This window comes from Salvelinus sp. IW2-2015, linkage group LG19, assembly GCF_002910315.2.
Source record: "Salvelinus sp. IW2-2015 linkage group LG19, ASM291031v2, whole genome shotgun sequence".
In the NCBI taxonomy this organism is placed as follows: Eukaryota; Metazoa; Chordata; class Actinopteri; order Salmoniformes; family Salmonidae; genus Salvelinus; species Salvelinus sp. IW2-2015.
The window spans coordinates 702387-726064 of NC_036859.1; the positions used below are offsets into that span (position 1 = coordinate 702387).

Here is a 23678-nt window from a genome sequence, read left to right on the forward strand (position 1 = left end):
CAGTCTTGAGTACACACACGCTTCACGCTTGACCGCCAACATACAAATTTGCAGACATGAACACACTTTATATATATATATATATATATATATATATATATATATATATATATATATATATATTTTTTTTTTTATACATTTGAGTCAATTAGCAGACGTTCTTATCCAGATCAACTTACAGGAGCAGTTAGGGTTAAGTCTCTTGCTCAAGGGCACATCGGCAGATTTTCACCTAGTCGGCTCGGGGATTCGAACCAGCGACCTTTTTGATCACTGGCCCAACGCTCTAGCTGCTAGGCTACCTGCCGCCCCAAACACATGCTTGTGCACACACACGTACGTACGTCTGTGGTGTGTCACAGACCTAGGACAGTGTAATACTGACCATATCCTGTGATAGTAACCGTGCGTCTGTGTGTGTGTGTGTGTGACTCTCTCAGGTGAGAACCAGGAGTTAAGGTTCACTCAGGTGCGTGCCACACATGATAAGATCGTGATCAGGTGGGAACCGTTCTGGCCTCCTGACTTCAGAGACCTGCTGGGCTTCATGCTCTTCTACAAGGAAGCGTAAGTACACACGTTTGTGTGTGTGTGTGTGTGTTGGACATGACTGTGCCATCTGAAATAATCAAGTTACTTTTGGGAATGAGCAGTTTCCAGAGAAGTGGGGTTTTAATTGTGTCAGTACACTATGGGCCACAAACAGTCGTCCCTAGGAACTTAATACCACTTAACCACTTCCTTTCTGAAGAACTTTGCGGAATATTCAATGTAGTCGGGAGCCTAGTACAATTCCTCCTCTCTAAGGACCTTTTTGGAGCCATATGTGTGTCTCCTTATTTCTTATCTATGGTCTTCTGTGTCTCTCCCCTCTCCCAGGCCCTACCGCAACGTGACAGAGTTTGACGGACAGGACGCGTGTGGTTCTAACTGGGTAATAGTTGACCTGGATCCTCCAGCCCGGGCTACAGAGGGAAACCCACAGGTGGAGCCAGGTAACGTTTCATTCTCTTCTGTCTTGCAACTGTATTGGAAAGGATAGCTGCCTGTACACTGTCCAAATCTAGGGGGAAATCCAAAATGCAGGTTTGGAAGCTGAAATATTATGTTTATTAAGACATGATGCCCCAAAATGTGAATAAAGTGCATGAATAAAAGTGGACAAAACAATAGTTTCGGTTGATTTAAAGGTAGACTCAGCAATATGACGTCGCTGCAGAAATTATAGAGTATCAGTGGGTCAATTTCCACAACAACTAAGAGGCTCAACTTCTCCTATGTTTTGGTGCCCTGGCTACCATGCTGTACCAGCATGAACTCTTGCACGTACGAAGATACTGTGTGGGGCTGTGTGAGAGCGAAGTCTTTCATTTCGCTAATCTCAATATATGCGGTGCTGCTCATGGCGACATCATTTCGCTGAGTCTACCTTTAATCCATCATGAGTGTCACCTGTCTGTCAATCTGTCTAACAACTATACAGAATGGACAGACGGTTAAATTATTCTAGCTGCTTAGCCGTTCATATTTGACAACTTTCAGCATACAGTACAGGTACATACTGGTCACTGTAGGAAGGAACAACCAGTGTTCCACTCAATAGTGTCCGTGCTGCAACACGTATCAATACTATTGTTCCTTCCAGGTACCCTGATCTTGTCTTTGAAGCCCTGGACGCAGTACGCCATCATGGTCAAGACCCAGCTCTCTGCCTCTGATGAACACCAGGTCCTCGGGGCCAAGAGCAAGATCATCTACGTCAGGACCAACGCCACCAGTAAGAGCCCTTAGTGAGATATTGGCTACCTCTCAAATGGCACCCTATTTCTTATATAGTGCACTACTTCTGACCACTATGGACGCTGGTCGAAAGTAGTACACCATATAAGGAATAGGGTGCCATTGGTGACATTTGTGACGCAACCATACAGTTCTTCATTCAATTCTGTGAGTAAGTCTCTGGTGATCTCAAGCCCTCATTCCCCTCCCCCAACCCCTTAATCAGAACAACAGGTGAGTGGACTATTCAATATATGACTTAGCTAGCAGGTTCTCCAGAGTCAAAGGTGGGATTTGACCGCCCCTGGTTAGGATAAGTAGTTTAAGGGCTACAGTAGCTGGTAGATTGGCTGTTGTCCTCTGCCTCACCTCGACTGTTAGCTGAGGTGTGTCATAGCTAATGGCACGAGAACAAGGAAGAGGAAGGAAATGATGATGAGACAGGATTGCTACCTGTACCTCCCAGTCTCGTTGTGTCTCTGCTTTGTGCCCTCTATGTCTGTAGTCACACAAGCTGAGGTCATGAATCCTATGTCACCCTTTGTTTGTGTGTGTGTGTCACCCTGCGTGCATTTAGATCTCCCTGTGTGTGTGTGTCACTGTGTGTGTCTCCAGAGGACAGGCTGTGGTTTAGGGTTGAACACAGGCAGGTGTCTAAGTTAGTCTGACTGGCTTCCTTTGTACTTGTTGTGCGTTGTCTCCTTCCTTCCTTCCTTCCTGTTAAACCACATTACAGTGCAGCCGCGTGGCATGCCGCCTCCTCGCACCACACAGGCTGTTGTGAGGCCACAGTTGGCACACAACCATCGGAGGCGTGCAGGCATGTCAAAGGTGTTCTAGGTGCAGTTTTAACGGTGTTCTACTGTAATTACAGTTTCACCGTTCTCGTCTCTAGCCTGGTCCCCGATCTGTTTCCGCTTCATTGTTACGCTATGTTTGGCTGGCATCCAGGCTACCTCTGTCTCTCTGTCTATGTGGCGGTTGAACCGAACCTGGGTTCACCCCGTCTTGTGTCGTGACTCCATCAACCCCACATACCTCCAGGAGAAGCTTTCATTAAACATGATCTTTGTTCTCTGAAATCATAGCGGCTGGCACAGCACCATCGACAAGCTGGCTGGAGGGCGGCGTGCATTCTCCAGGGTGTTCTCGTTTTTCTAGTTTCACCCACCTCGCCTGTCAGGCACCTGTCCCGTGTCACGACTCCGTCGCCCCCACAAACGCTCACATACACACACACATGCCTCGAGAGGAGAATCTGTCGTTAGACTTCATGTTCATTGTTCTCGAACAGAGTCTGACAATGTGGTCTGACCTGTACCCTGTAGGTGTCACCGTCATCATCATCACTCACAGACCGAATGTAATCACACACCGGTACAGACAGTGATGCCTGGTACTCTCTGTCCTGTCTGCCAGTCAGTCACTCACCCTCGGGGGTTTTTACCCCTCCCCCTTCCACTGCTGATACATACACTGTAGTTACCTTTTGCTCGTTATCGTATTGTTATTTGACTAAATAAAGGGGAGTTCATGTCCGGGCATTGACTTACGCAGGACTGCTGGTGCTCATTTCTCCCCGGTAGTTAGTTGATTGGTTATTTGGCCCGAGAGTACACTCACAGTCTAAAATGATTCAATGGTTAGCAAGGAAGAATGAATACATAGCAGCAGTGTACAGACCTCAAGGCCACGATTTGAATAACCCTGCACTAACTGAATTGAGTTGGTTTATATCATAGACCAGGGATATTCAAATCTGATTCTGGACCTTTTTTTACCTGATAGTTAATTGCACTCACCTGATGTGCCAAGTTTGAGTCCGTCTCAGATTCGAAGGCAGGTATGAAAACCAGTACTGGGACTGGACGTCAGGTCCAGATTAGAATTTCTCTGTCATAGACATTAGTAACCCGTATATGGTATGTATCTGTGTTCTCCCCCAGAACCGTCCGTGCCCCTGGACCCCATCTCATCATCTAACTCGTCCTCTCAGATCATCCTGAAGTGGAAGCCCCCAACGGACCCCAACGGGAACATCACTCACTACCTGGTGTACTGTCAACAGCAGCCTGAGGCCAGCGAGCTCTACAAGTTTGACTACTGTCAGAAAGGTGTGTTTTAGAGAGCCTATTCTAGAAATGTAACTTCAGTCAGAAAGGCGGTTCATAGGCATCATATATACTGAACAAAAATATGAAACGCAACATGCAACAATTTCATTGATTTTTGCTGAGTTACAATTCATATGAGAAAATCAGTCAATTGAAATAAATTCATTAGGCCCTAATCTATGGATTTCACATGACAGGTAATACAGATATGCATCTGTTGGTCACAGATACCTTAAAAATGGGCCAATGGGCCTCAGGATCTCGTCACGTTATCGATAAAATGCCATTGTGTTCATTGTCCGTAGCTTATGCCTGCCCAAACCATAACCCCACCGTCACCATTGGTGACCACTCTGTTCACAACGTTGACATCAGCAAACCGCTCGCCCACACGACGCCATACACGTGGTCTCCGGTTGTGAGACCGGTTGGACGTACCAAATTCTCTAAAACGACGTTGGAGGTGGCTTATGGTAGAGAAATGAACGTTTTATTCTCTGGCAACAGCTCTGGTTGACATTCCTGCGGTCAGCATGCCAATTGCGCGCTCTCTCAAACCTTATGACATCTCTGGCATTGTGTTCTGTGACAAAACTGCACATTTTTAGTGGCCGTTTATTGTGCACCTGTGTAATGGTCATGCTGTTTAATATGCCGCACCTGTCAGGTGGATGGATTATCTTGGCAAAGGAGAACTGCTCACCAACAGGGATGTAAACAAATTTGTGCACCCCTAAAAAATGTGTGCGTACGGAACATTTCTGGGATCTTTTATTTCAGCTCATGAAACATGGGACCAACACTATACATGTTGCGTTTATATTTTTGTTCAGTACATTTATGCGACTATCATTAGTTTGACAACTTCCAGAAAGGTGAGTGTGAGTGTCTTCTTCGGTGGAATATTCTACTCTATTGGACTACTGCCAGAAAGGCAGTGTTTAAATAGCCGATAACAGATTACTTATAAGCCGGCGACTTTTTCCACATCATAAATGAACTAGGTTTCTTTTAGTTTAAAACGTTCAAATCGCCTGTCAGAAGAGTCTGTATAGGCTTCTCCCGAACGATATGCATAATCTAGTGATCAATTGGTAGGACAGGTGCCTGTCAGTCACAAAGTGAGCGATGACAGGGTTTGTCAGTCTGCTGTCTGTCCCGCCTCTCGATACCTGTATTTATTATTGTACACTGTGGTTGGCTGCGGTCAAATGTATTTTCATGGAGGAGGGAGACCATGATGTTTCTTCATTGTCTCCTGTGAGTGAATTTACACTTGCCATGTAATGTAAGTGTTAACGATGAGTTGAAATCCACTTAATTATTGTTATAATGTCCATGGCGTAGCATCGGAACAAGTAAACCAAAGAGCTTGTTTGTATTTTCCTAGGATTCGAAACCCGTGAAGACTTGTCAGTGACTCGTCAGTGTAGCCTAGTGATGAGTTGTTCTGTTTGATCGGATTTGTTAGGGGCACGGAACCAGATCGCATCGGTTTGAGGGACGTTCACTTGGCTCCCTAATTTGCGTAATGGTAGGCTACTACTGCTTTTTGGCGATTATCTGCAGATAAATTATGAAAATATTCAATGATTATGTTGAACACTCACTGCAGGAACAATTGGTAGTGGAGAGAGCCTCTTTCTGGTCCGAAATATGATAAAAGAAAACGGATTGAAGGTTATAAAAGCTAATGTCACGATACATATATGGTATTATTAAAGATATTGAAATGGCCTACTGATTTGATTAAAGCGTTGACAATGAAGTAGTCAACTGCTGCTTTCTGTGTATTAGAGCTCATGTTTAACACCTGCTTCATCCTTCAGTCATACCTGTAGGTCAATTTTTTTATTTTATTAAACAATTTCGTGGTATCCAATTGGTAGTAGTTACAGTCTCATCGCTGCAACTCCCATTCGGACTTGGGAGTGGCGAAGGTCGAGAGCCATGCGTCCTCCGAAACCCAACCAAAAAGGCGACCCGGCTGCAATTTCCCCGCGACCCCGACTTTGAACACCACTGGCCTACAATTTCCAAAACAACTAACACGCTGAATTCATACATTTTCAGTCATTTTAATTGTTAAGTCTCGTCTTTTTTCTCTCAATAAAACACCTAATTTTACCAATCTGGGAGGTAAAGTCCTTAAAGTATTCAATGATTTAGTTGTGTATTTCTTTTTTTTGAAAACTCTGTTTATTAAGTTTTACACACACACACACAGACAAGACAAAGCAATATAAATAATATACTCAACTAGAAAAAATACAAATAATACATTAAAAAAAAATAGCTTTAAAGATACCATACTTTAGACAAGTTAAACACACCAGGCAGAAGGCTACAAAGGTTAAAGGGCAATCTATAGTATAGGGACAGAGCAAACACCTCACCATTGTTCCTGTAAACAGTCAAGGGATGGGGTGGAGAAATGCAACCACTCACAGACAGTCAAGGCCACAGACCAACCATCCACTGGACCAAAAATGAAAAGTTTATAATGCTTTAAAATAGAAAATGAATAATAATAATTTTATGTAGGCGTGAACAAAATTTTAAAATAAAAATAACTGGGAAAAACAAGCTCACACCTTAGTCTCTGCCCGGGCAAGATGAACAAGGCATCCGCAGATCACAATCAATAAGCACATCAACCTTAATGCCCCCCCACCCCAGAAAAAACACAGAGAAATGCTCATCCAACCCCTAAGTAAGTCACAGGGGGGTCAAATACAGACTTATTTTGGTTTTAATAGGAATGCCATCAGAGGATGGACTGTTTAAAGTAACACCGGAATGGAGCCCAAGCCTCATTAAACAGTTTGGGGTTCCCACGTGAATTTAATTACATTTTTTCTAGTTTCAGAGAGCACAACACATCTCACCCAATATTTATAAGATGGGGGAGCTGCCATCTTCCAGTTCTGTAGTATTAGCCGTCTAGCTAAAAGAGTTGTATAAGCAACAGTGTCCGACTGGATTCTTGACAGGGGGGTACCTATGGGCAGTACTCCAAAAAGGGCTGTAAGGGGAGAGGGATCTATAACCGTGTCATATATATCAGAGAAACATTTAAATATTAATTCCCAGAAACCTGACAGTTTATGACAGCCCCAGAACATATGCAACAGTGTGGCTGGTTCAATTTTACATCTGACACAGGTAGGATCAAAATCAGAGAATATTCTTCCAAGTCTGGCCCCAGACCAGTGGATACGGTGAACCACCTTGAATTGAATGAGGCTGTGTCTAGTGCTAAAAGAGGACGAATGCACCCTGCGCAGCACAGATTCCCAGGTGTCTTCCCCAAGTTCCTCCCCCAAATCCTTTYCCCATCGAGTCTTTAAAGGCACCACAGAAGGGTTCTGTAAGTCATGAATGATTGCATATACATCTGAAATTGCGCCCCTAGGAAGCTTGTTCAGCTCCAAGATGCTCTCTATAGCTGTATTCGCAGGCCTATGGGGAAATTCAGGTGTGTTAGCTCTGACAAAGTTCCTAGTCTGGAGATAGCGGAAAAAGTGGGATTGGGGGAGGTTGAACCTTTCCTGTAGCTGAGCMAAAGAGGCAAATGTATCATCAAAGAATAATTGGGCTAGTGAGGAGAGGCCTAGTGAGTGCCAGATGCCAAAAGCCCCATCATTCAAAGATGGAGGAAATAAAATGTTCTGATTGATTGGGCCTGATAGAGAAAAGCCTCGGAGGCCAAAGGTTAAACGGAACTGATTCCAAATTTTAAGAGACTGCTTTACAATTGGGTTGACACACCTTTTGCCTAGGGACACTGGGAGAGACGAGCACAACACAGAAGAAAGTGCAGCAGGTTTACACGATTCAGACTCCATCTGGACCCAGAGTGGTCYAGGGMCAGTAGGATCAGTTTGCAGCCAGTACAGAAGGGCTCTGAAATTTGCAGCCCAATAGTATGTCTGAAAATTTGGTAGAGCTAAACCCCCCAATGACTTAGGCTTCTGTAAATKWTTTTTACCAATCCGTGGTACCTTGCCATCCCAAATGAAATGCATGAATGTTTGATCCAGTGAAATAAAAAAAGATTTTGGAATAAAAATGGGTAAACATTGAAATAAATATAGAAATTTGGGCAACACACTCATTTTAATGACATTAATCCTTCCGATAAGAGAAAGGGGAAGCGACTTCCAAAAAGTAAAAGATTGTTTCAAACTGTCTGCTAGAGCAACCAAGTTTTCCTGAAACAGATTTGAATATTTCCTTGTCACTTTAACTCCCAAGTAGGTGAATTGATCCCGGACAATCCTAAACTGAGAACTTGTAAAAGAGCACTTTAAAGCAGCCTTGTTTACAGGAAAAAGCTCACTCTTGCCTAGATTCAGCTTGTACCCTGAGATTGATCCAAACCTTTTAAGAACAGATAAGGCGCGTGGCAATGAGGTATCAGGGTTAGAGATAAACAAAAGGAGGTCATCCGCATATAGCGAGACTTTCTGCTCTGAGCCCGTCCTGATTATTCCTTGAATGGCATCATTAGAGCGTAGTGCAATGGCGAGAGGTTCGATTGCCAAAGCAAACAACAAGGGGGAGAGTGGACAGCCCTGTCTGAATTTGGGACCAAAGCCAAATCTATAAAGGGTAGCTGTTAGGTTATCCCACTCAACGCGGTCAAACGCTTTTTCTGCATCAAGTGAGACCACCACCTCTGGGTCCTCCGACGCTGGGGAGTACAGTATATTCATAAGGCGCCTAATATTGAAAAACAAATGCCTATTTCTCACAAAGCCAGTCTGGTCAGAGTGTATTACTTGGTGCAGCGAGCCTTCCATACGGATGGCTAAAAGCTTGGCTAGAATTTTGTAATCACAGTTTAAAAGCGAGATTGGGCGATAGGATCCACATTCCAGGGGGTCTTTGTTTTTCTTTAATAGTAATGAAATTGAAGCCTGATAAAGAGTAGGCGGTAGCTTTGAGGTATTAAGGCACTCTGCAAATAGTCGAGACAAGAATGGGCAAAGCAGACCAGAAAACGTCCTGTAAAATTCGGTTGGAAAACCATCCGGACCCGGTGATTTACCACTTTTCATTGCGGACACTGCTGTTGCAATCTCCTCAGGTGTAAATTCTTCTTCTAGACAGTCATGGGTGTCTGTATCAATTGAAGGCATATTCAGGCCATTAAAGAAGGAATCAATCAGCAAAGGGTCTTGAGGGGATTCAGAGGTGTGTAGCGCAGAGTAAAAATGTTTGAATTGATCATTGATCTCTTTATGTATAACTGTGGTGGCACCAGACGGGGTCCTTATTTGTGGGATTAAACGTGAGGCCTCAGATTTACGGATCTGATGTGCAAGGAGTTTACTGGCCTTGTCGCCTTGTTCATACACTCTGTACCGAGCTCGCAAGAGTAACTGTTCAGCTTGCCTGGTAGAAAGCTCATCAAATTCAGATTGGAGTAGTTGGCGCTCTTTATGCAGATCAGAGGAAGGAACCGTAGCATACTTCTCATCCAATGTGGCTATGGATTCGCTCAGGTCCCGAAGTCGCTGAGAGCGAACTCTGTTTTGGTTGGCTGTATAAGAAATAATTTGGCCACGTAGGTATGCTTTGAGAGACTCCCATATGGTAGAGCAGGACATACCTGGTGTTGAATTAGTTTCTAGGAATAAGGTGATTTCAGAAGAAATGAAATTGACAAACTCCTTATCTGAGAGTAAAATGGGGTCATTGATAACACATAGGAGGTCGCTGGGGAAACTCTAGTTCAAGCACTAATGGTGAATGGTCAGAAATAACAATACTCTTGTAAGTACACTGCCGAAGGTTAGGCAGAAGTTTTTTGTCCAAAAAGAAGTAATCAATCCGGGAGTATGTTTGATGAACATGAGAATAAAAGGAATACTGTCTATCTGTAGGATGTAGGAAACGCCAGGCCTCAAACATGGCATATTTCTGAAGAAAGGCTTGAATAAGTAGGGCACATTTAGATGGGCCTGTAGTTGTTCGTGAGGACTTGTCAAGAACTGGGGACATTTTGCAGTTGAAATCCCCCCCTAAAATCAACAAATGAGAATCTAAATTGGGTATAGCAGACAAAAAGGAAGAAATGAAACTTGTGTCATCCCAATTGGGAGCATAAACGCTAGCCAAAACAAGAGAGGTAGAAAACAGTTTACCGGTTACTATGACGTATCGTCCCTTAGGATCAGCGATAACCTCAGAAGCTACAAAGGGAGTAGCTTTATCAACCAAAATGGCAGCCCCTCTTGATTTACTATGAAAGTTAGAGTGGAACACTTGACCAACCCAGTCCCTACGCATCCTAAAGTGCTCACCAGTCCTCAAGTGAGTCTCTTGTAGAAATGCAACATTTGCATTCAAACCCTTTAAGTGTGTCAACACCCTCTTACGCTTCACTGGGTTATTAACCCCTTTGATGTTCCACGAAATGTACTTGATCGCATTGTTTCGGCCCCTCTGGGCATTCCCGTTATACAACCCTGTCATTAGAGCATAGAATGGAAAAGCAATGAGCGCCCAAAAACCCCAGAATAACTTGTCTCAGAGTAATAATGTACGGTGGTAGATGTTTGGAAAAAGTACAGAAAAAACCCCGAAAAAGACAGAATGACAACATTAGAACTGAACAATTCAACCCCTCCCCCCACCACCTCCCCCCATCCCAGACAATACCTCCCCAAACGAGGTACAAGCATAAATAGAACATGTTCTCTTCGCACAGTATGTCTGTGAGAGTGCGGTCTTAAACCTAAACCCACAGTCCCGCTCTTTAAAGTCGCGTTTTGTTAGTGGATCAAACAGCAGAAAGAGATAATCATTTATAAAAAAATATATATAAAAAAAGTGAATCCCTTGTGCAAACGAAATTACAAAAGCACCACTTGTAGATGTATGTAATTATATTCCCAGTCTTATAACAGGCATTTGAGAGAGAAAATTAAAAAAAAATGTATAAAGGCTCTCAGCCAAAGACCTAATTGAAGTAAGGAAATCGTAGTAAGACAATCAAAAATAATAATAATTATKATTATTATAATAGTTGTCTAGTTGAATGCTGAGACAGCTTACAACCAAGACCAAAAAACTACGTGTGCGCAACGTTGAACGCTTGCTGGGCATAAATGACGCTCAGAACTTTTAAAATTTAAGTGAGGACCCCAAAAAACGTGTCGCCTCGGGAAAAATTTACTGTTTACTGGGTCAATGCAAACGGATGCAGTAAACAAATAACCAAGAATATTTTGAGTCACTGAGACACTATGTAAACAAACTGAATAGGTGAGCAAGACAGCCTAGAAACACAGGAGTAAAGTAAAACCTCAATACAATGAAATTAAAATGACTGAATGCTTGTAAGGCAAGCACACTTAGATGATCAAAACATTTGATCACATCAAATAAGCCTGAATGGGTTCGCCAACTCCCCAACTATACAAAATTAGCATGTTGTAGCTAAACATAATTGTACCACAGGTGGGTTACTTACTATCCACAGTTCGCAAGCAACAGTTGCTGAACTGTGAGCAAGTTCAAGACTTCTTGATGTGACGTTGAATGTGAGAGAGAGCCTCATCCGGAGATTCAAATGTGTAGTCTTTACCATCATGAGAGAGCCATAAACGGGCCGGGAATCGCAGTCTGTACTTCACACCTGGATGGTCCCGTAGTAGTCGTTTGGCCTGTCCGAAAGCTGCGCGCTGCCTGGAAACAGTGGGGGAGTAGTCCTGGTAGATGGAGAAGCTCTGTCCTTGAAAGCTCAGAGTGGTATTGCGGGCTCGTCGGAGAATCTCCATCTTCTCATGGAAAAAGTGCACTCGAAGAATTATGTCACGGGGCCTCTCCCCATCCCGGGGCTTTGGGCGCAGCGACCGGTGGGCACGATCAATCAGGGGCTTTTCATCTAAGGCAAGAACATCCTTCAGCAGCCCAGAAACGAAATCCGTGGCGCGAGGCATTTCCGCTGACTCTGGGACTGATACAAGTCTCAGGTTATTGCGGCGAGAGAATCCCTCTAAACTTACACAGCTCTCCTTCACCTTTTTCAAATCCTCAGCGAGGCGTTTCACGTCAGCCTCCAGGGATGTAGTTAAGTCGGAGACATTTGTAACGGAGGTCTCCAGTGCTGCAATCGTTGTAGTGTGCGACGCCATTGTTGTTTTGAGTGATGTGATTGCTGGCACCGTCTCGTTCCGCAGGATGGTTAGATCTGCTTTTAAAGTATCAGAAACCTCCTTTATTCGGGCCTCAATCGTAGCAACCACCTCCGGTTTCATTTCAACTATCTCAGAGCGTAGTAATTTGATGGCCTCGAATGTTCATTTCAGCGCCGCCAGGCCAAGCCGCCCCCCCGGGTAAAGTGTCAGTCCCCGGGCCGTCAGGCTCAGGAGAGGGCGGTGATGAGAGTGTGTCTTGTAGGCCGGGTTTTCTCAAAGTCATGCCACCCTGCCCCTGCCCCTCGTCCTTATGTTTCGTCGACATGCTGACATTTGGAAGTAAAGTAGTCTTGGTTTTTACGGGAAGGGATCACCAAAATAATATATGAAAATAAATACGGTTCTGCTGCAAAATTCACATAAACTTTAAAAATACCACGGGAGCAAACGGAAAACACGTCAGTCGCACATGGCGTCCCTCCAATCCCCCCTTTTAGTTGTGTATTTCGAATAGAATCAAGGCATTAGAATGTAGTAGAGACCACCAAAATAGAACTCGTTCTACGAAAGAAATTCACCGCAGTCCGGAACAACCTGGCTGGCTACGCTTTCTATGTGCTACCCCATGTACTTGGAAAACACCGCTGAAAGGTCAGGGTGTGAGAGACTGTGAAGTTCTGTGATTGAGGTGGATGGAATGGTTCTTTACCTGATTTGGCCTTCTAACAAGTGTCAGCCACTCACTCTGTGGCACACACACATGTTCTACTTTAACTTCTTCTTCTTTACTCCCACTCACTCGCCCAAACAGTCAGGAGTCTAGACAACACTAGTCTGTAGGGGAATCATGTCAGAGTAGGTGTATATCAACCAGCAAAGATATTGCTGACAATTAATGACAGGCTCCCCCGGCTCTGTGTGCCTGTCTCTGTCTCCATCTTTGTCTGTCTCTGACTCTGTCTCTCCTCCTGTCTCCATCTTTGTATGTCTATTTCTCTCTCTGCCTCTCTATGTCGCTGTGTCTCTGTCCGTCTTTGCCTCTGACTCTGTCTCTCCCTGCCTCCCTCCAGGTATGAAGCTGCCGTCGCGGGTGCCCACCCAAGTGGACAGTGATGAGGAGGCCAAGTGGAACCAGACTGAGGACGAGGGGCAGGGTGGCCGCTGCTGTGCTTGTCCCAAAACAGACAAACAGCTGAAGAAGGAGGCCGAGGACTCAGAGTACCGTAAGACCTTCGAGAACTACATCCACAACGAGGTCTTCGAGCCCAAGTACGTATGACATCTACCTCAGTCAATCAGTCAATCAATCAAGGACAAATGTCTCTATTTCTCCTTCTACCGCACCTGCTGTCGTGATCTGAATGCTCGGCTATGAAAAGCCAACTGACATTTACTCCTGAGGTGCTGCCCTGCTGCACCCTCTGTAACTACTGTGATTATTATTTGACCCTGCTGGTCATCTATGAACGTTTGAACATCTTGAAGAACGATCTGGCTTTAATAGCCATATACTTTTCTAATCTCCACCCGGCACAGCCAGAAGAGGACTGGCCACCCTCGGTGACTGGTTCCTCTCTAGGTTTCTTCCTAGGTTCCTGCCTTTCTAGAGGAGTTTTTCCTAGCCACCGTGCTTCTATATCTGCATTGCTTGCTCTTAGAGGTTTTAGGCTGGGTGTCTGTATAAGCCCTTTGTGACAACTGCTGATGTAAAAAGGGCTTTATATATTATAATAATATAATCCATTTGATTGATATCGATTGATTGATAAATCAATCAGTCAAAGTCGTCATTGTATGAATTAGAATTGGTTAATTGTGTAATCAGGGTACAAAAGAACCAGCATACATAACACACCATGTACACACACTAGAGGTCAACCGAGCGGCATGGCCGATAAATTAGGGCCGACTTCAAGTTTTCATAACAATCGGTAATCTGCCTTTTTGGATGCCGATTATGGCCAATCCGATTGCACTCCACGAGTCGACTGCGTGGCAGGCTGACTACCTGTTATGCGAGTGCAGCAAGGAGCCAATGTAAGTTGCTAGCTAGCATTAAACTTATCTTATCAAAAACAATCTATCCTCACATAATCACAAGTTAAGTACTCATGGTTGATGATATTGCTAGGTTAACTAGCTTGTTCTGCGTTGATTATAATCAATGCGGTGCCTGTTAATTTATCATCGAATCCGTATTTCACTGAAAGAATAAATGTTTTGTTTTCGAAATGATAGTTTCCGGATTTGACCATATTAATGACCTAAGGCTCGTATTTCTGTGTTTATTATATTATAATTAAGTCTATGATTTGACATTTGATAGAGCAGTCTCGTAAGCATTCATTCAAACTTTACTGCGTTTGCCAGCAGCTCTTAGCAATAAATGAAGCACAGCGCTGTTTATGACTTCAAACCTATCAACTTCCGAGATTAGGCTGGCAATACTAAAGTGCCTATTAGAACATCCAATAGTCAAAGGTATATGAAATACAAATGGTATAGAGAGAAATAGTCGACGCGTTATAATTCCTATAACTACAACCTAAAACTTCTTAACTGGGAATATTGAAGAACTGGGAATATTGAACCACCAGCTTTCATATGTTCTGAGCAAGGAACTTAAACGTTAGCTTTTTTACATGGCACATATTGCGCTTTTACGTTCTTCTCCAACACTGTGTTTTTGCATTGTTTAAACCAAATTGAGCATGTTTCATTATTTATTTGAGACTAAATAGATTTTATATATTTATTATATTAAGTTAAAATGAAAGTGTTCATTATTCATTCAGTATTGTTGTAATTGTCATTATTACAAATATATATATATATATATATATATATATATATAAAAATCGTCCGATTAATCGATATCGGACATTTTTGGTCCTCCAATAATCGGTATCGGCGTTGAAAATTCATAATCGGTCGACCTCTAACACACACACATTCACAATGTGTTTTAGGTAAGCTGTCGTCATTCATCATTTGTACTGCCATCCCTTCCCTTCCTCTTGTCAGACAAGCTGAGCGATCTTTACCTGCATTCTGTTTCCCCAGCAACACACATCATCCAACTCTGACAACACAGGGCTAGGTTGCGTCCCAATAATCTCTCCTTTCTCCCGAAGTGTTCATGGATTTGAAACGAAATTACTGACATGGAAACGCTTTCTAGCCCATGTCTACACCGGGGGGCATGCTTTGAAATGTATGGGGAGTAGTGAACAAGTGCACACTTCAGGAGGAAGGAGAGTCTGTCGGGACGCAACAGTTTTTTTTCTCCTTCAAGGCTAATTGAATTTCGTTTGGTGCCTTATGAATAGGACTCAGCAATCTACCCAGTAGCAATAGACTCAAGATAATGGTGTGATCTATTTAGCAAATAGTTGTTATAATAAAATAAATGATTGATTTGATTAATTAATTGATTATCCCTCATTCCCTCCAAGACCAAGACAGCGCCGCTCCACCATGGGCGTAGCCAATCAGACGCAGCCGTCATTCGCGACGATGCCCACCACCCTGTCCGAAGGTTTCATCACCCGCGGCCCAGACAGTGACGATGGAAAGGGTGTGGAGAGCACTAAAATCCAGCTGACAGTGTTTGCCAAGGAGTCTACGGTCATCTCCGGCCTCCGACACTTTACCTCGTACCAGATCGATGTGCTGGCCTGCAACCACCCCACAGACCCCTCACGCTGCAGTATGGCAGCCTTCGTCTCAGCTCGCACCATGCCTGAGGGTGAGGCTATCTACATACTAGTACACTACACATACACGCACACCCACTACTTAAAGCGATACTTTGGTAATGAGGCCTTTTATCTACTTTACCAGAGTTAGATGAACTCATGGATACCATTTTGATGTCTCTGTGTCCAGTATGAAGAAAGTTGGACGTAGTTTCGCAAGCCAATGCTAACTAGCGTTAGCGCAATGACTGGAAGTCCATGGTATCTGCTAGCATAAAAAGTGAATCTGACTCTGGGGAGGTAGAAAAAGGCCCTCATTACCAAAATCCCAAAGTATCCCTTTAAGAAACCACTGTAAGAAGTAATAAACCAAAGTATCCCTTTAAGAAACCACTGTAAGAAGTAATAAACCAAACGTATCCCTTTAAGAGACCACTGTAAGAAGTAATAAGCCAGTTTAACATGATGATTTCTTGTCTACTTTTGCACAGTATTTCTAGACCAATGGTGTTTGTAGCAGTAGGATAGAGTAATGAGGCCATTTTAACACCTTGTGTATCCTGTCTACAGACAAAGCAGATGACATAGTGGGGCCCATCAGCTACGACGTGACTGAGTACACAGTTCATATTAAGTGGCTTGAGCCTAATGCCCCCAACGGCATGATCATCCTGTATGAAGTCAACTATAAGAGACTGGGAGACACAGAGGTGAGAGCTCTCATACATGTCACACAGACACACACACACACGTATGCAAACACACACAGGCACGCAAACATAAACACACACACAAACAGACAAATACTGAACACCGGATGTGCCCCATAGTCTCATTTAATATAATACATTGAACAGTACCACAGTCTCTCTGCTCTCATTTAGTGAATAGGACCGTTAATGGAAAAGTAATAATAGCCCGATGTTGCATCAGCCCTGTGTTTTAGTTACCATGGAAACGGTGCAACGGCCATAGTCATCGCTGATGTTGAAAACAACATAATCACTCCGGTGGTTCTCGAATAATAGTTATTGCACAAACATGTTTTTCTCAAATCAGGTCATTAGTTTTATTATTGGCTTTATATGCAATGATTTCAAAACACATCTGATTCACATAGACATTATATTCTGTTTGCTGTGTGTTGTTTCCAATCTTAAGTCTATTACGCATGTCCTGTTTTTCAATCAATACTTCAACAAAAAATATATATCTTAAGTGGCTTATTCAGCCCTTCTCCTGTCCCCTGTAATTCCTCTCCTCTTACAACGCAGATAAATAAATGAAAATAAAGTGTGTTTATTTGTTCCAGGAGCTGCACCACTGTGTGTCCAGGAAGATGTACCAGCAGTCGGAGGGCTGCAAGCTGAGAGTGGTGCATCCTGGGAATTATACCGTGAGGATCCGAGCCACCTCGCTGGCAGGAAACGGCTCCTGGACTGACCCCACACACTTCTACGTAGAAGACCTGCGTAAGAGACGTACACACACACACCACAGACCGCTTGACCAATCAGTGAATCAATCAAATATAAGTTGTATATGCAGCTTTTACATTAGCAGTACCAGAAACGTGGCCTAAATCTCCTAAACATTAGAGCACACCGAGGCACAGTAAAATTAAGAAAATAATTGTATGTGACCATAACTGACTTTCTCCATGGCGATGTGTTTTTAGGGGTGGATCCATCCAACATGTTGAAGATTGTCATTGGTTCAGTCATTTTTATTGTTTTGCTGATACTGATGACAGCGGGAGGATTCGTCATGTTCAAGAAGAAGTAAGTATTATGCTTTCTACACGTCTGTCTTTCTACAGCCAACCCAACTATCTATGAAAGAATCGGCCTGGTGTGTAGTCTGTTGTTCAAGAAAAGGTACGTAGTGTTACAAAGCTTCTCTCCTGACTAGTAGGATTACACCAGTAGTATTTATAGGCTTTTGTTACAGCCCAGCACTAACACATGACTCAACTAATAGTGGTCTAAATTTCCATTTGATTTCATTCAAGTTGGCTGGATGTCCTTTGGGTGGGGGACCGACCATTCTTCAAATAAAATTTTATTTGCCACATGCGCCGAATACAACAAGTGTAGACTTTACCGTGAAATGCTTACTTACAAGCCTTGATACACACTGGAAACGGTTGAGCGAGAAAAACCCAGCAGCGTTGCAGTTCTTGAAACACTCAAACCGGTGCACCCTGGCACCTACTACCATACCCCGTTCAAAGACACTTCAATCTTTTGTCTTGCCCATTCATCCTCTGAATGGCACACATACACAATCCATGTCTCAATTGTCTCGAGGTTTAACCTGTCTCCTCCCCTTCATATACACTGATGGACGTGGATTTAACAAGTGACATCAATAATGGATCATAGCTTTCATCTGGTCAGTCTCATGTTTTGTGCACTCAGTGTATAATCATGATATATTATTTACCCCTACCTCCTTGTGTTCCCTCAAGGCAAACCCAGGGCCCCTCTGGACCCCTCTACACATCCTCCAACCCAGAGTACCTTAGTGCTGCTGACAGTAAGGACACATTATAATAATATTCTTTATTCTCAGCTGACCTTTGTGAATACACCTGTTTAAAAGCATAGCTGACTGGATTTTGATGTTCAAACTAGTATACCATGTAAATAGACAACTGACACATACTAGCTGTCACAACATTAGCACTATGGTGGATGTCTATGCGAATCAGAGATGTAGAATGTACAAGACTTGATTGTTGCTGTCTAGTAGTGTCCAGCCATTGACTGTGTGTGTGTGTGTGTTGTGATCTGCAGTGTACGAGCCCGACGACTGGGAGGTGGGCAGAGATAAGATCAACATCCTGCGTGAACTGGGTCAGGGCTCATTCGGCATGGTCTACGAGGGCATCGCCAAGGACATCGTGAAGGGCGAGCCGGAGACAAGCGTGGCGGTGAAGACGGTCAACGAGTCGGCCAGTCTGAGAGAGAGAATAGAGTTCCTCAACGAGGCCTCTGTCATGAAGGGCTTCACCTGCCACCATGTGGTGAGAGACCTACAGAGGCTATAGAAGGGGATGCCACCTTACGTTTACATTTTTGTCATTTAGCCGCTTGTAATAAGGATCAATCAATCAATCAAATGTATTTGTAAAGCCCTTTTTACATCAGCCGATGTCACAAAGTACTATACAGAAACTCAGCCTAAAACCCCAAACATTAAGCAATGCAGGTGTAGAAGCACGGTGGCTAGGAAAAACTCCCTAGAAAGGCAGAAACCTATAGAGGAACCAGGCTCTGAGGAGTGGCCAGTCCTCTTCTGGCTGTGCCGGGTGGAGATTATAACAGTACATGGCCAAGATGTTCAAACGTTCATAGATGACCAGCAGGGTCAAATAATAATAATCACAGTGGTTGTAGAGGGTGCAACAGGTCAGCATCTCAGGAGTAAATGTCAAAATCAAATCAAATCAAATCAAATTTTATTAGTCACATACACATGGTTAGCAGATGTTAATGCGAGGGTAGAAATCTTTGTGCTTCTAGTTCCGACAATGCAGTAATAACCAACAGTAATCTAACCTAACATTCCACACTACTACCTTACACACACACACAAGTGTAAAGGGATAAAGAATATGTACATAAAGATATATGAATGAGTGGTGTACAGAACGGCATGGCAGATGCAGTAGATGGTATAGAGTACGGATATACATATGAGATGAGTACTGTAGGGTATGTAAACATAAAGTGGCATAGTTTAAAGTGGCTTTGGTACATGTATTGCATAAAGATGGCAAGATGCAGTAGATGATATAGAGTACAGTATATATACATATGAGATGGGTAATGTAGGGTATGTAAACATTGTATTAAGTGGCATTGCTTAAAGTGGCTAGTGGTACATTTTTACATAATTTCCATCAATTCCCATTTTTTAAGTGGCTGGAGTTGAGTCAGTATGTTGGCAGCGGCCGCTAAATGTTAGTGGTGGCTGTTTAACAGTCTGATGGCCTTGAGATAGAAGCTGTTTTTCAGTCTCTCGGTCCCTGCTTTGATGCACCTGTACTGACCTCGCCTTCTGGATGATAGCGGGGTGAACAGGCAGTGGCTTGGGTGGTTGTTGTCCTTGATGATCTTTATGGCCTTCCTGTGACATCGGGTGGTGTAGGTGTCCTGGAGGGCAGGTAGTTTGCCCCTGGTGATGCGTTCTGCAACCTCACTACCCTCTGGAGAGCCTTACGGTTGTGGGCGGAGCAGTTGCCGTACCAGGCGGTGATACAGCCGACAGGATGCTCTCGATTGTGCATCTGTAGAAGTTTGTGGGTGCTTTTGGTGACAAGCCGAATTTCTTCAGCCTCCTGAGGTTGAAGAGGCGCTCTGCGCCTTCTTCACAACGCTGTCTGTGTGGGTGGACCAGTTCAGTTTGTCCGTGATGTGTACACCGAGGAACTTAAAACTTTCCACCTTCTCCACTACTGACCCGTCGATGTGGATAGGGGGTGCTCCCTCTGCTGTTTCCTGAAGTCCACAATCATCTCCTTTGTTTTGTTGACGTTGAGTATGAGGTTATTTTCCTGACACCACACTCCGAGGGCCCTCACCTCCTCCCTGTAGGCCGTCTCGTCGTTGTTGGTGATCAAGCCTACCACTGTAGTGTCATCCGCAAACTTGATGATTGAGTTGGAGGCGTGCATGGCCACGCAGTCGTGGGTGAACAGGGAGTACAGGAGAGGGCTCAGAACGCACCCTTGTGGGGCCCCAGTGTTGAGGATCAGCGGGGTGGAGATGTTGTTACCTACCCTCACCACCTGGGGGCGGCCCGTCAGGAAGTCCAGGACCCAGTTGCACAGGGCGGGGTCGAGACCCAGGGTCTCGAGCTTGATGACGAGTTTGGAGGGTACTATGGTGTTAAATGCTGAGCTGTAATCGATGAACAGCATTCTCACATGGGTATTCCTCTTGTCCAGATGGGTTAAGGGCAGTGTGCAGTGTGGTTGCGATTGCGTCGTCTGTGGACCTATTGGGTCGGTAAGCAAATTGGAGTGGGTCTAGGGTGTCCGGTGGTGGAGGTGATATGTCCTTGACTAGTCTCTCAAAGCACTTCATGATGACGGAAGTGAGTGCTACGGCGGTAGTCGTTTAGCTCAGTTACCTTAGCTTTCTTGGGAACAGGAACAATGGTGGCCCTTTGAAGCATGTGGAACAGCAGACTGGGATAAGGATTGATTGAATATGTCCGTAAACACACCAGCCAGCTGGTCTGCGCATGCTCTGAGGACGCGGCTGGAATGCCGTCTGGGCCTGCAGCCTTGCGAGGGTTAACACGTTTAAATGTTTTACTCACCTCGGCTGCAGTGAAGGAGAGCCCGCAGGTTTTGGTAGGGGCCGTGTCAGTGGCACTGTATTGTCCTCAAAGCGGGCAAAAAAGTGTTTAGCCTGTCTGGGAGCAAGACATCCTGGTCCTCGACGGGGCTGGTTTTCTTTTTGTAATCCGTGATTGACTGTAGACCTGCCACATACCTCTTGTGTGTCTGAGCTGTTGAATTTCGACTCGATTTTGTCTCTGTACTGAGACTTAGCCTGTTTGATTGCCTTGCGGAGAGAATAGCTACACTGTTTGTATATCGGTCATGCTTCCGGTTCACCTTGCCCTGGTTAAAAGCAGTGGTTCGCGCTTTCAGTTTCACGCGAATGCTGCCGTCAATCCACGGTTTCTGGTTTGGGAATGTTTTTATCGTTGCTGTGGGTACGACATCGTCAATGCACTTCCTAATGAACTCGCTCACCGAATCAGCATATTCGTCAATATTGTTGTTGGACGCGATGCGGAACATATTCCAATCCGCGTGATCAGTTGGCTTTTCATAGCCGAGCATTCAGAGTTAGAGACAGCAGGTGCGGTAGAGAGAGAGAGTCGGTCAGGGACAAGGTAGCACGTCCAGTGAACAAGTCAGGGTTCATAGCCGCAAGCAGAACAGTTGAAACTGGAGCATCAGCATGACCAGGTGGACTGGGGACAGCAAGGAGTCATCAGGCCAGGTAGTCCTGAGGCATGGTCCCAGGGTTCAGGTCCTCTGGGAGGAGAGGGAGAGAGAGAGAATTAGAGGGAGCATACTTAAATTCACACAGGACACTGGATGAGACAGGATAAATACTCCAGACATAACAGACTGACGCTAGCCTCCCGACACAAACTATTGGTGAGGAAGGTGTGACCACCACATACCATGATCATGAATAGGAGAATTGTCTTCAAAAAGTAGGTGTTGGTAGCTGCCACAGTTCAAGAATCAAAGCAAGTAAGGTAAACAAAATATTCCCTCAGGTGCGTCTGATGGGTGTGGTCTCTAAGGGCCAGCCCACTCTWGTTGTCATGGAGCTGATGACACACGGTGATTTGAAGAGCTACCTGCGCTGCCTCCGCCCTGACTCTGAGGTACATACACACACACTCTACTGCCCCCTTGTGTCTTGTTGGAAACCAGACTAGTCTTGCACTGTCTCTGGCTGGCTGGCTGACTAACTCTGCTGGCCAGAGCGAGACTAAATTGCACCCGATTCCCTATATAGTGCCCTACTTTTGACCTGAGCTCTATAGGCCCTGGTCAAAAGTAGTGCACTATATACGGAATTGGGTGCCATTTGGGATGCAGCCTAGAATTATTGTGACCCTCGTGTTTTGTAAATTAGCCCTAGTATTAATAAATGTATTATTGTTTATATTTTACAGAATAACCCTACAGGGCGCCCGCCCCCCACTCTGAAGGAGATGATTCAGATGGCAGCAGAGATAGCAGATGGCATGGCCTACCTCAACGCCAAGAAGTTTGTCCACAGAGACCTGGCTGCTAGGAACTGCATGGTGGCGCAGGACTTCACTGTTAAGATAGGAGGTAGAGTACACATATATACACACGAGCTGGGATGATAACCCGAAAATGATCAACATGATCTTATTTTGCTTATGACAGTCATTTTTTGTGATTTTGCTACACAACGTTCCTGTAGATTGTTCTAAAACCATTATGTGGTCAACAGTAATAGCCTATGCATTATGTTTGTTCCTGTTATGAAAGTATCTGCCTGTTTCGCTTTTGGCTGCTGTGTGAGCGAGCCACTCTCATTCCCTCTCCCGACTGCGCACGAAGGAGGGAGAGATGCATTCTGAGAATATGACCGTTGCTCAAAATACAATTGCGGGGAAAATACAGTTTTTAAAGCAGCTCCTGTTGTTCTAGTTACAGAGAGGAGAGTCACAGCTTTCTGTGAGTATATTATTGATATATGTTGAGTTCATGGCACCACTTTACAACCGGAGTAGGGTATTTAGTATGGGTTTTGTTGTGGAGCCCTCCACTTGCGGTGAATAGGCCTACATCAAGTAGCCTAGGCCTAGTGCTGGAAAGTTTTTGTACCACATTACATTTACTAATAGATTAATCAATTAGACTACATGGCTATCCAGCAAAAAAAATCATATTTAGAGTTCGCAATCTAGATAAGTGTTTTTTGAGTTCCCACTTTCTCAGACGGTGAATAATATAGCCTAGGCCACAAAGATGTCGGCAAATTCCTCTGAAGCACCCAAAAATAAATATGATAATTCTGGATCCTATTTTGACCGGTTGCACCTAAAAATATAAATCATGCATTCCATGGATATGTTAGATGAAATAGCTTTTTTTAATCATAGGCTACCATCTGTTGTCTTACTTGGCACTGGGAAAAATATGTATAGAGCCCTGCCGCTAATGTAAAGTAACTGTCTATTAAAAACAAAATGTATTGTTGTATTTATCGTTATCGAGCAAAATAGTAAAATTTTTGGACTTTTTGATATGGACTTTTTGTCCATATCGCCCAGCTCCAATATATACACACACAAATGGCCGACAGTACTTGACTGTCAAGATAGGAGGTATGGCAACTCACCACCTTACTTTTCAGTTG

General features: G+C 44.1%; 1 protein-coding gene across 1 annotated transcript in view; it reads left to right on the forward strand.

Annotated features, from left to right (window-relative positions):
- The window catches only part of insra (insulin receptor a), a 102307-nt gene that overhangs the window by 66829 nt on the left and 11800 nt on the right, over window positions 1–23678 (forward strand). The window contains exons 8-20 of the mRNA XM_024010235.2: window positions 441–567; window positions 880–995; window positions 1646–1777; window positions 3726–3893; window positions 13114–13312; window positions 15499–15791; window positions 16312–16451; window positions 17054–17213; window positions 17420–17522; window positions 18212–18279; window positions 18540–18769; window positions 22054–22164; window positions 22459–22621. Coding sequence (XP_023866003.1) covers window positions 441–567; window positions 880–995; window positions 1646–1777; window positions 3726–3893; window positions 13114–13312; window positions 15499–15791; window positions 16312–16451; window positions 17054–17213; window positions 17420–17522; window positions 18212–18279; window positions 18540–18769; window positions 22054–22164; window positions 22459–22621 — 2010 coding nt within the window. The remainder of the gene's footprint in view (window positions 1–440; window positions 568–879; window positions 996–1645; window positions 1778–3725; window positions 3894–13113; window positions 13313–15498; window positions 15792–16311; window positions 16452–17053; window positions 17214–17419; window positions 17523–18211; window positions 18280–18539; window positions 18770–22053; window positions 22165–22458; window positions 22622–23678) is intronic.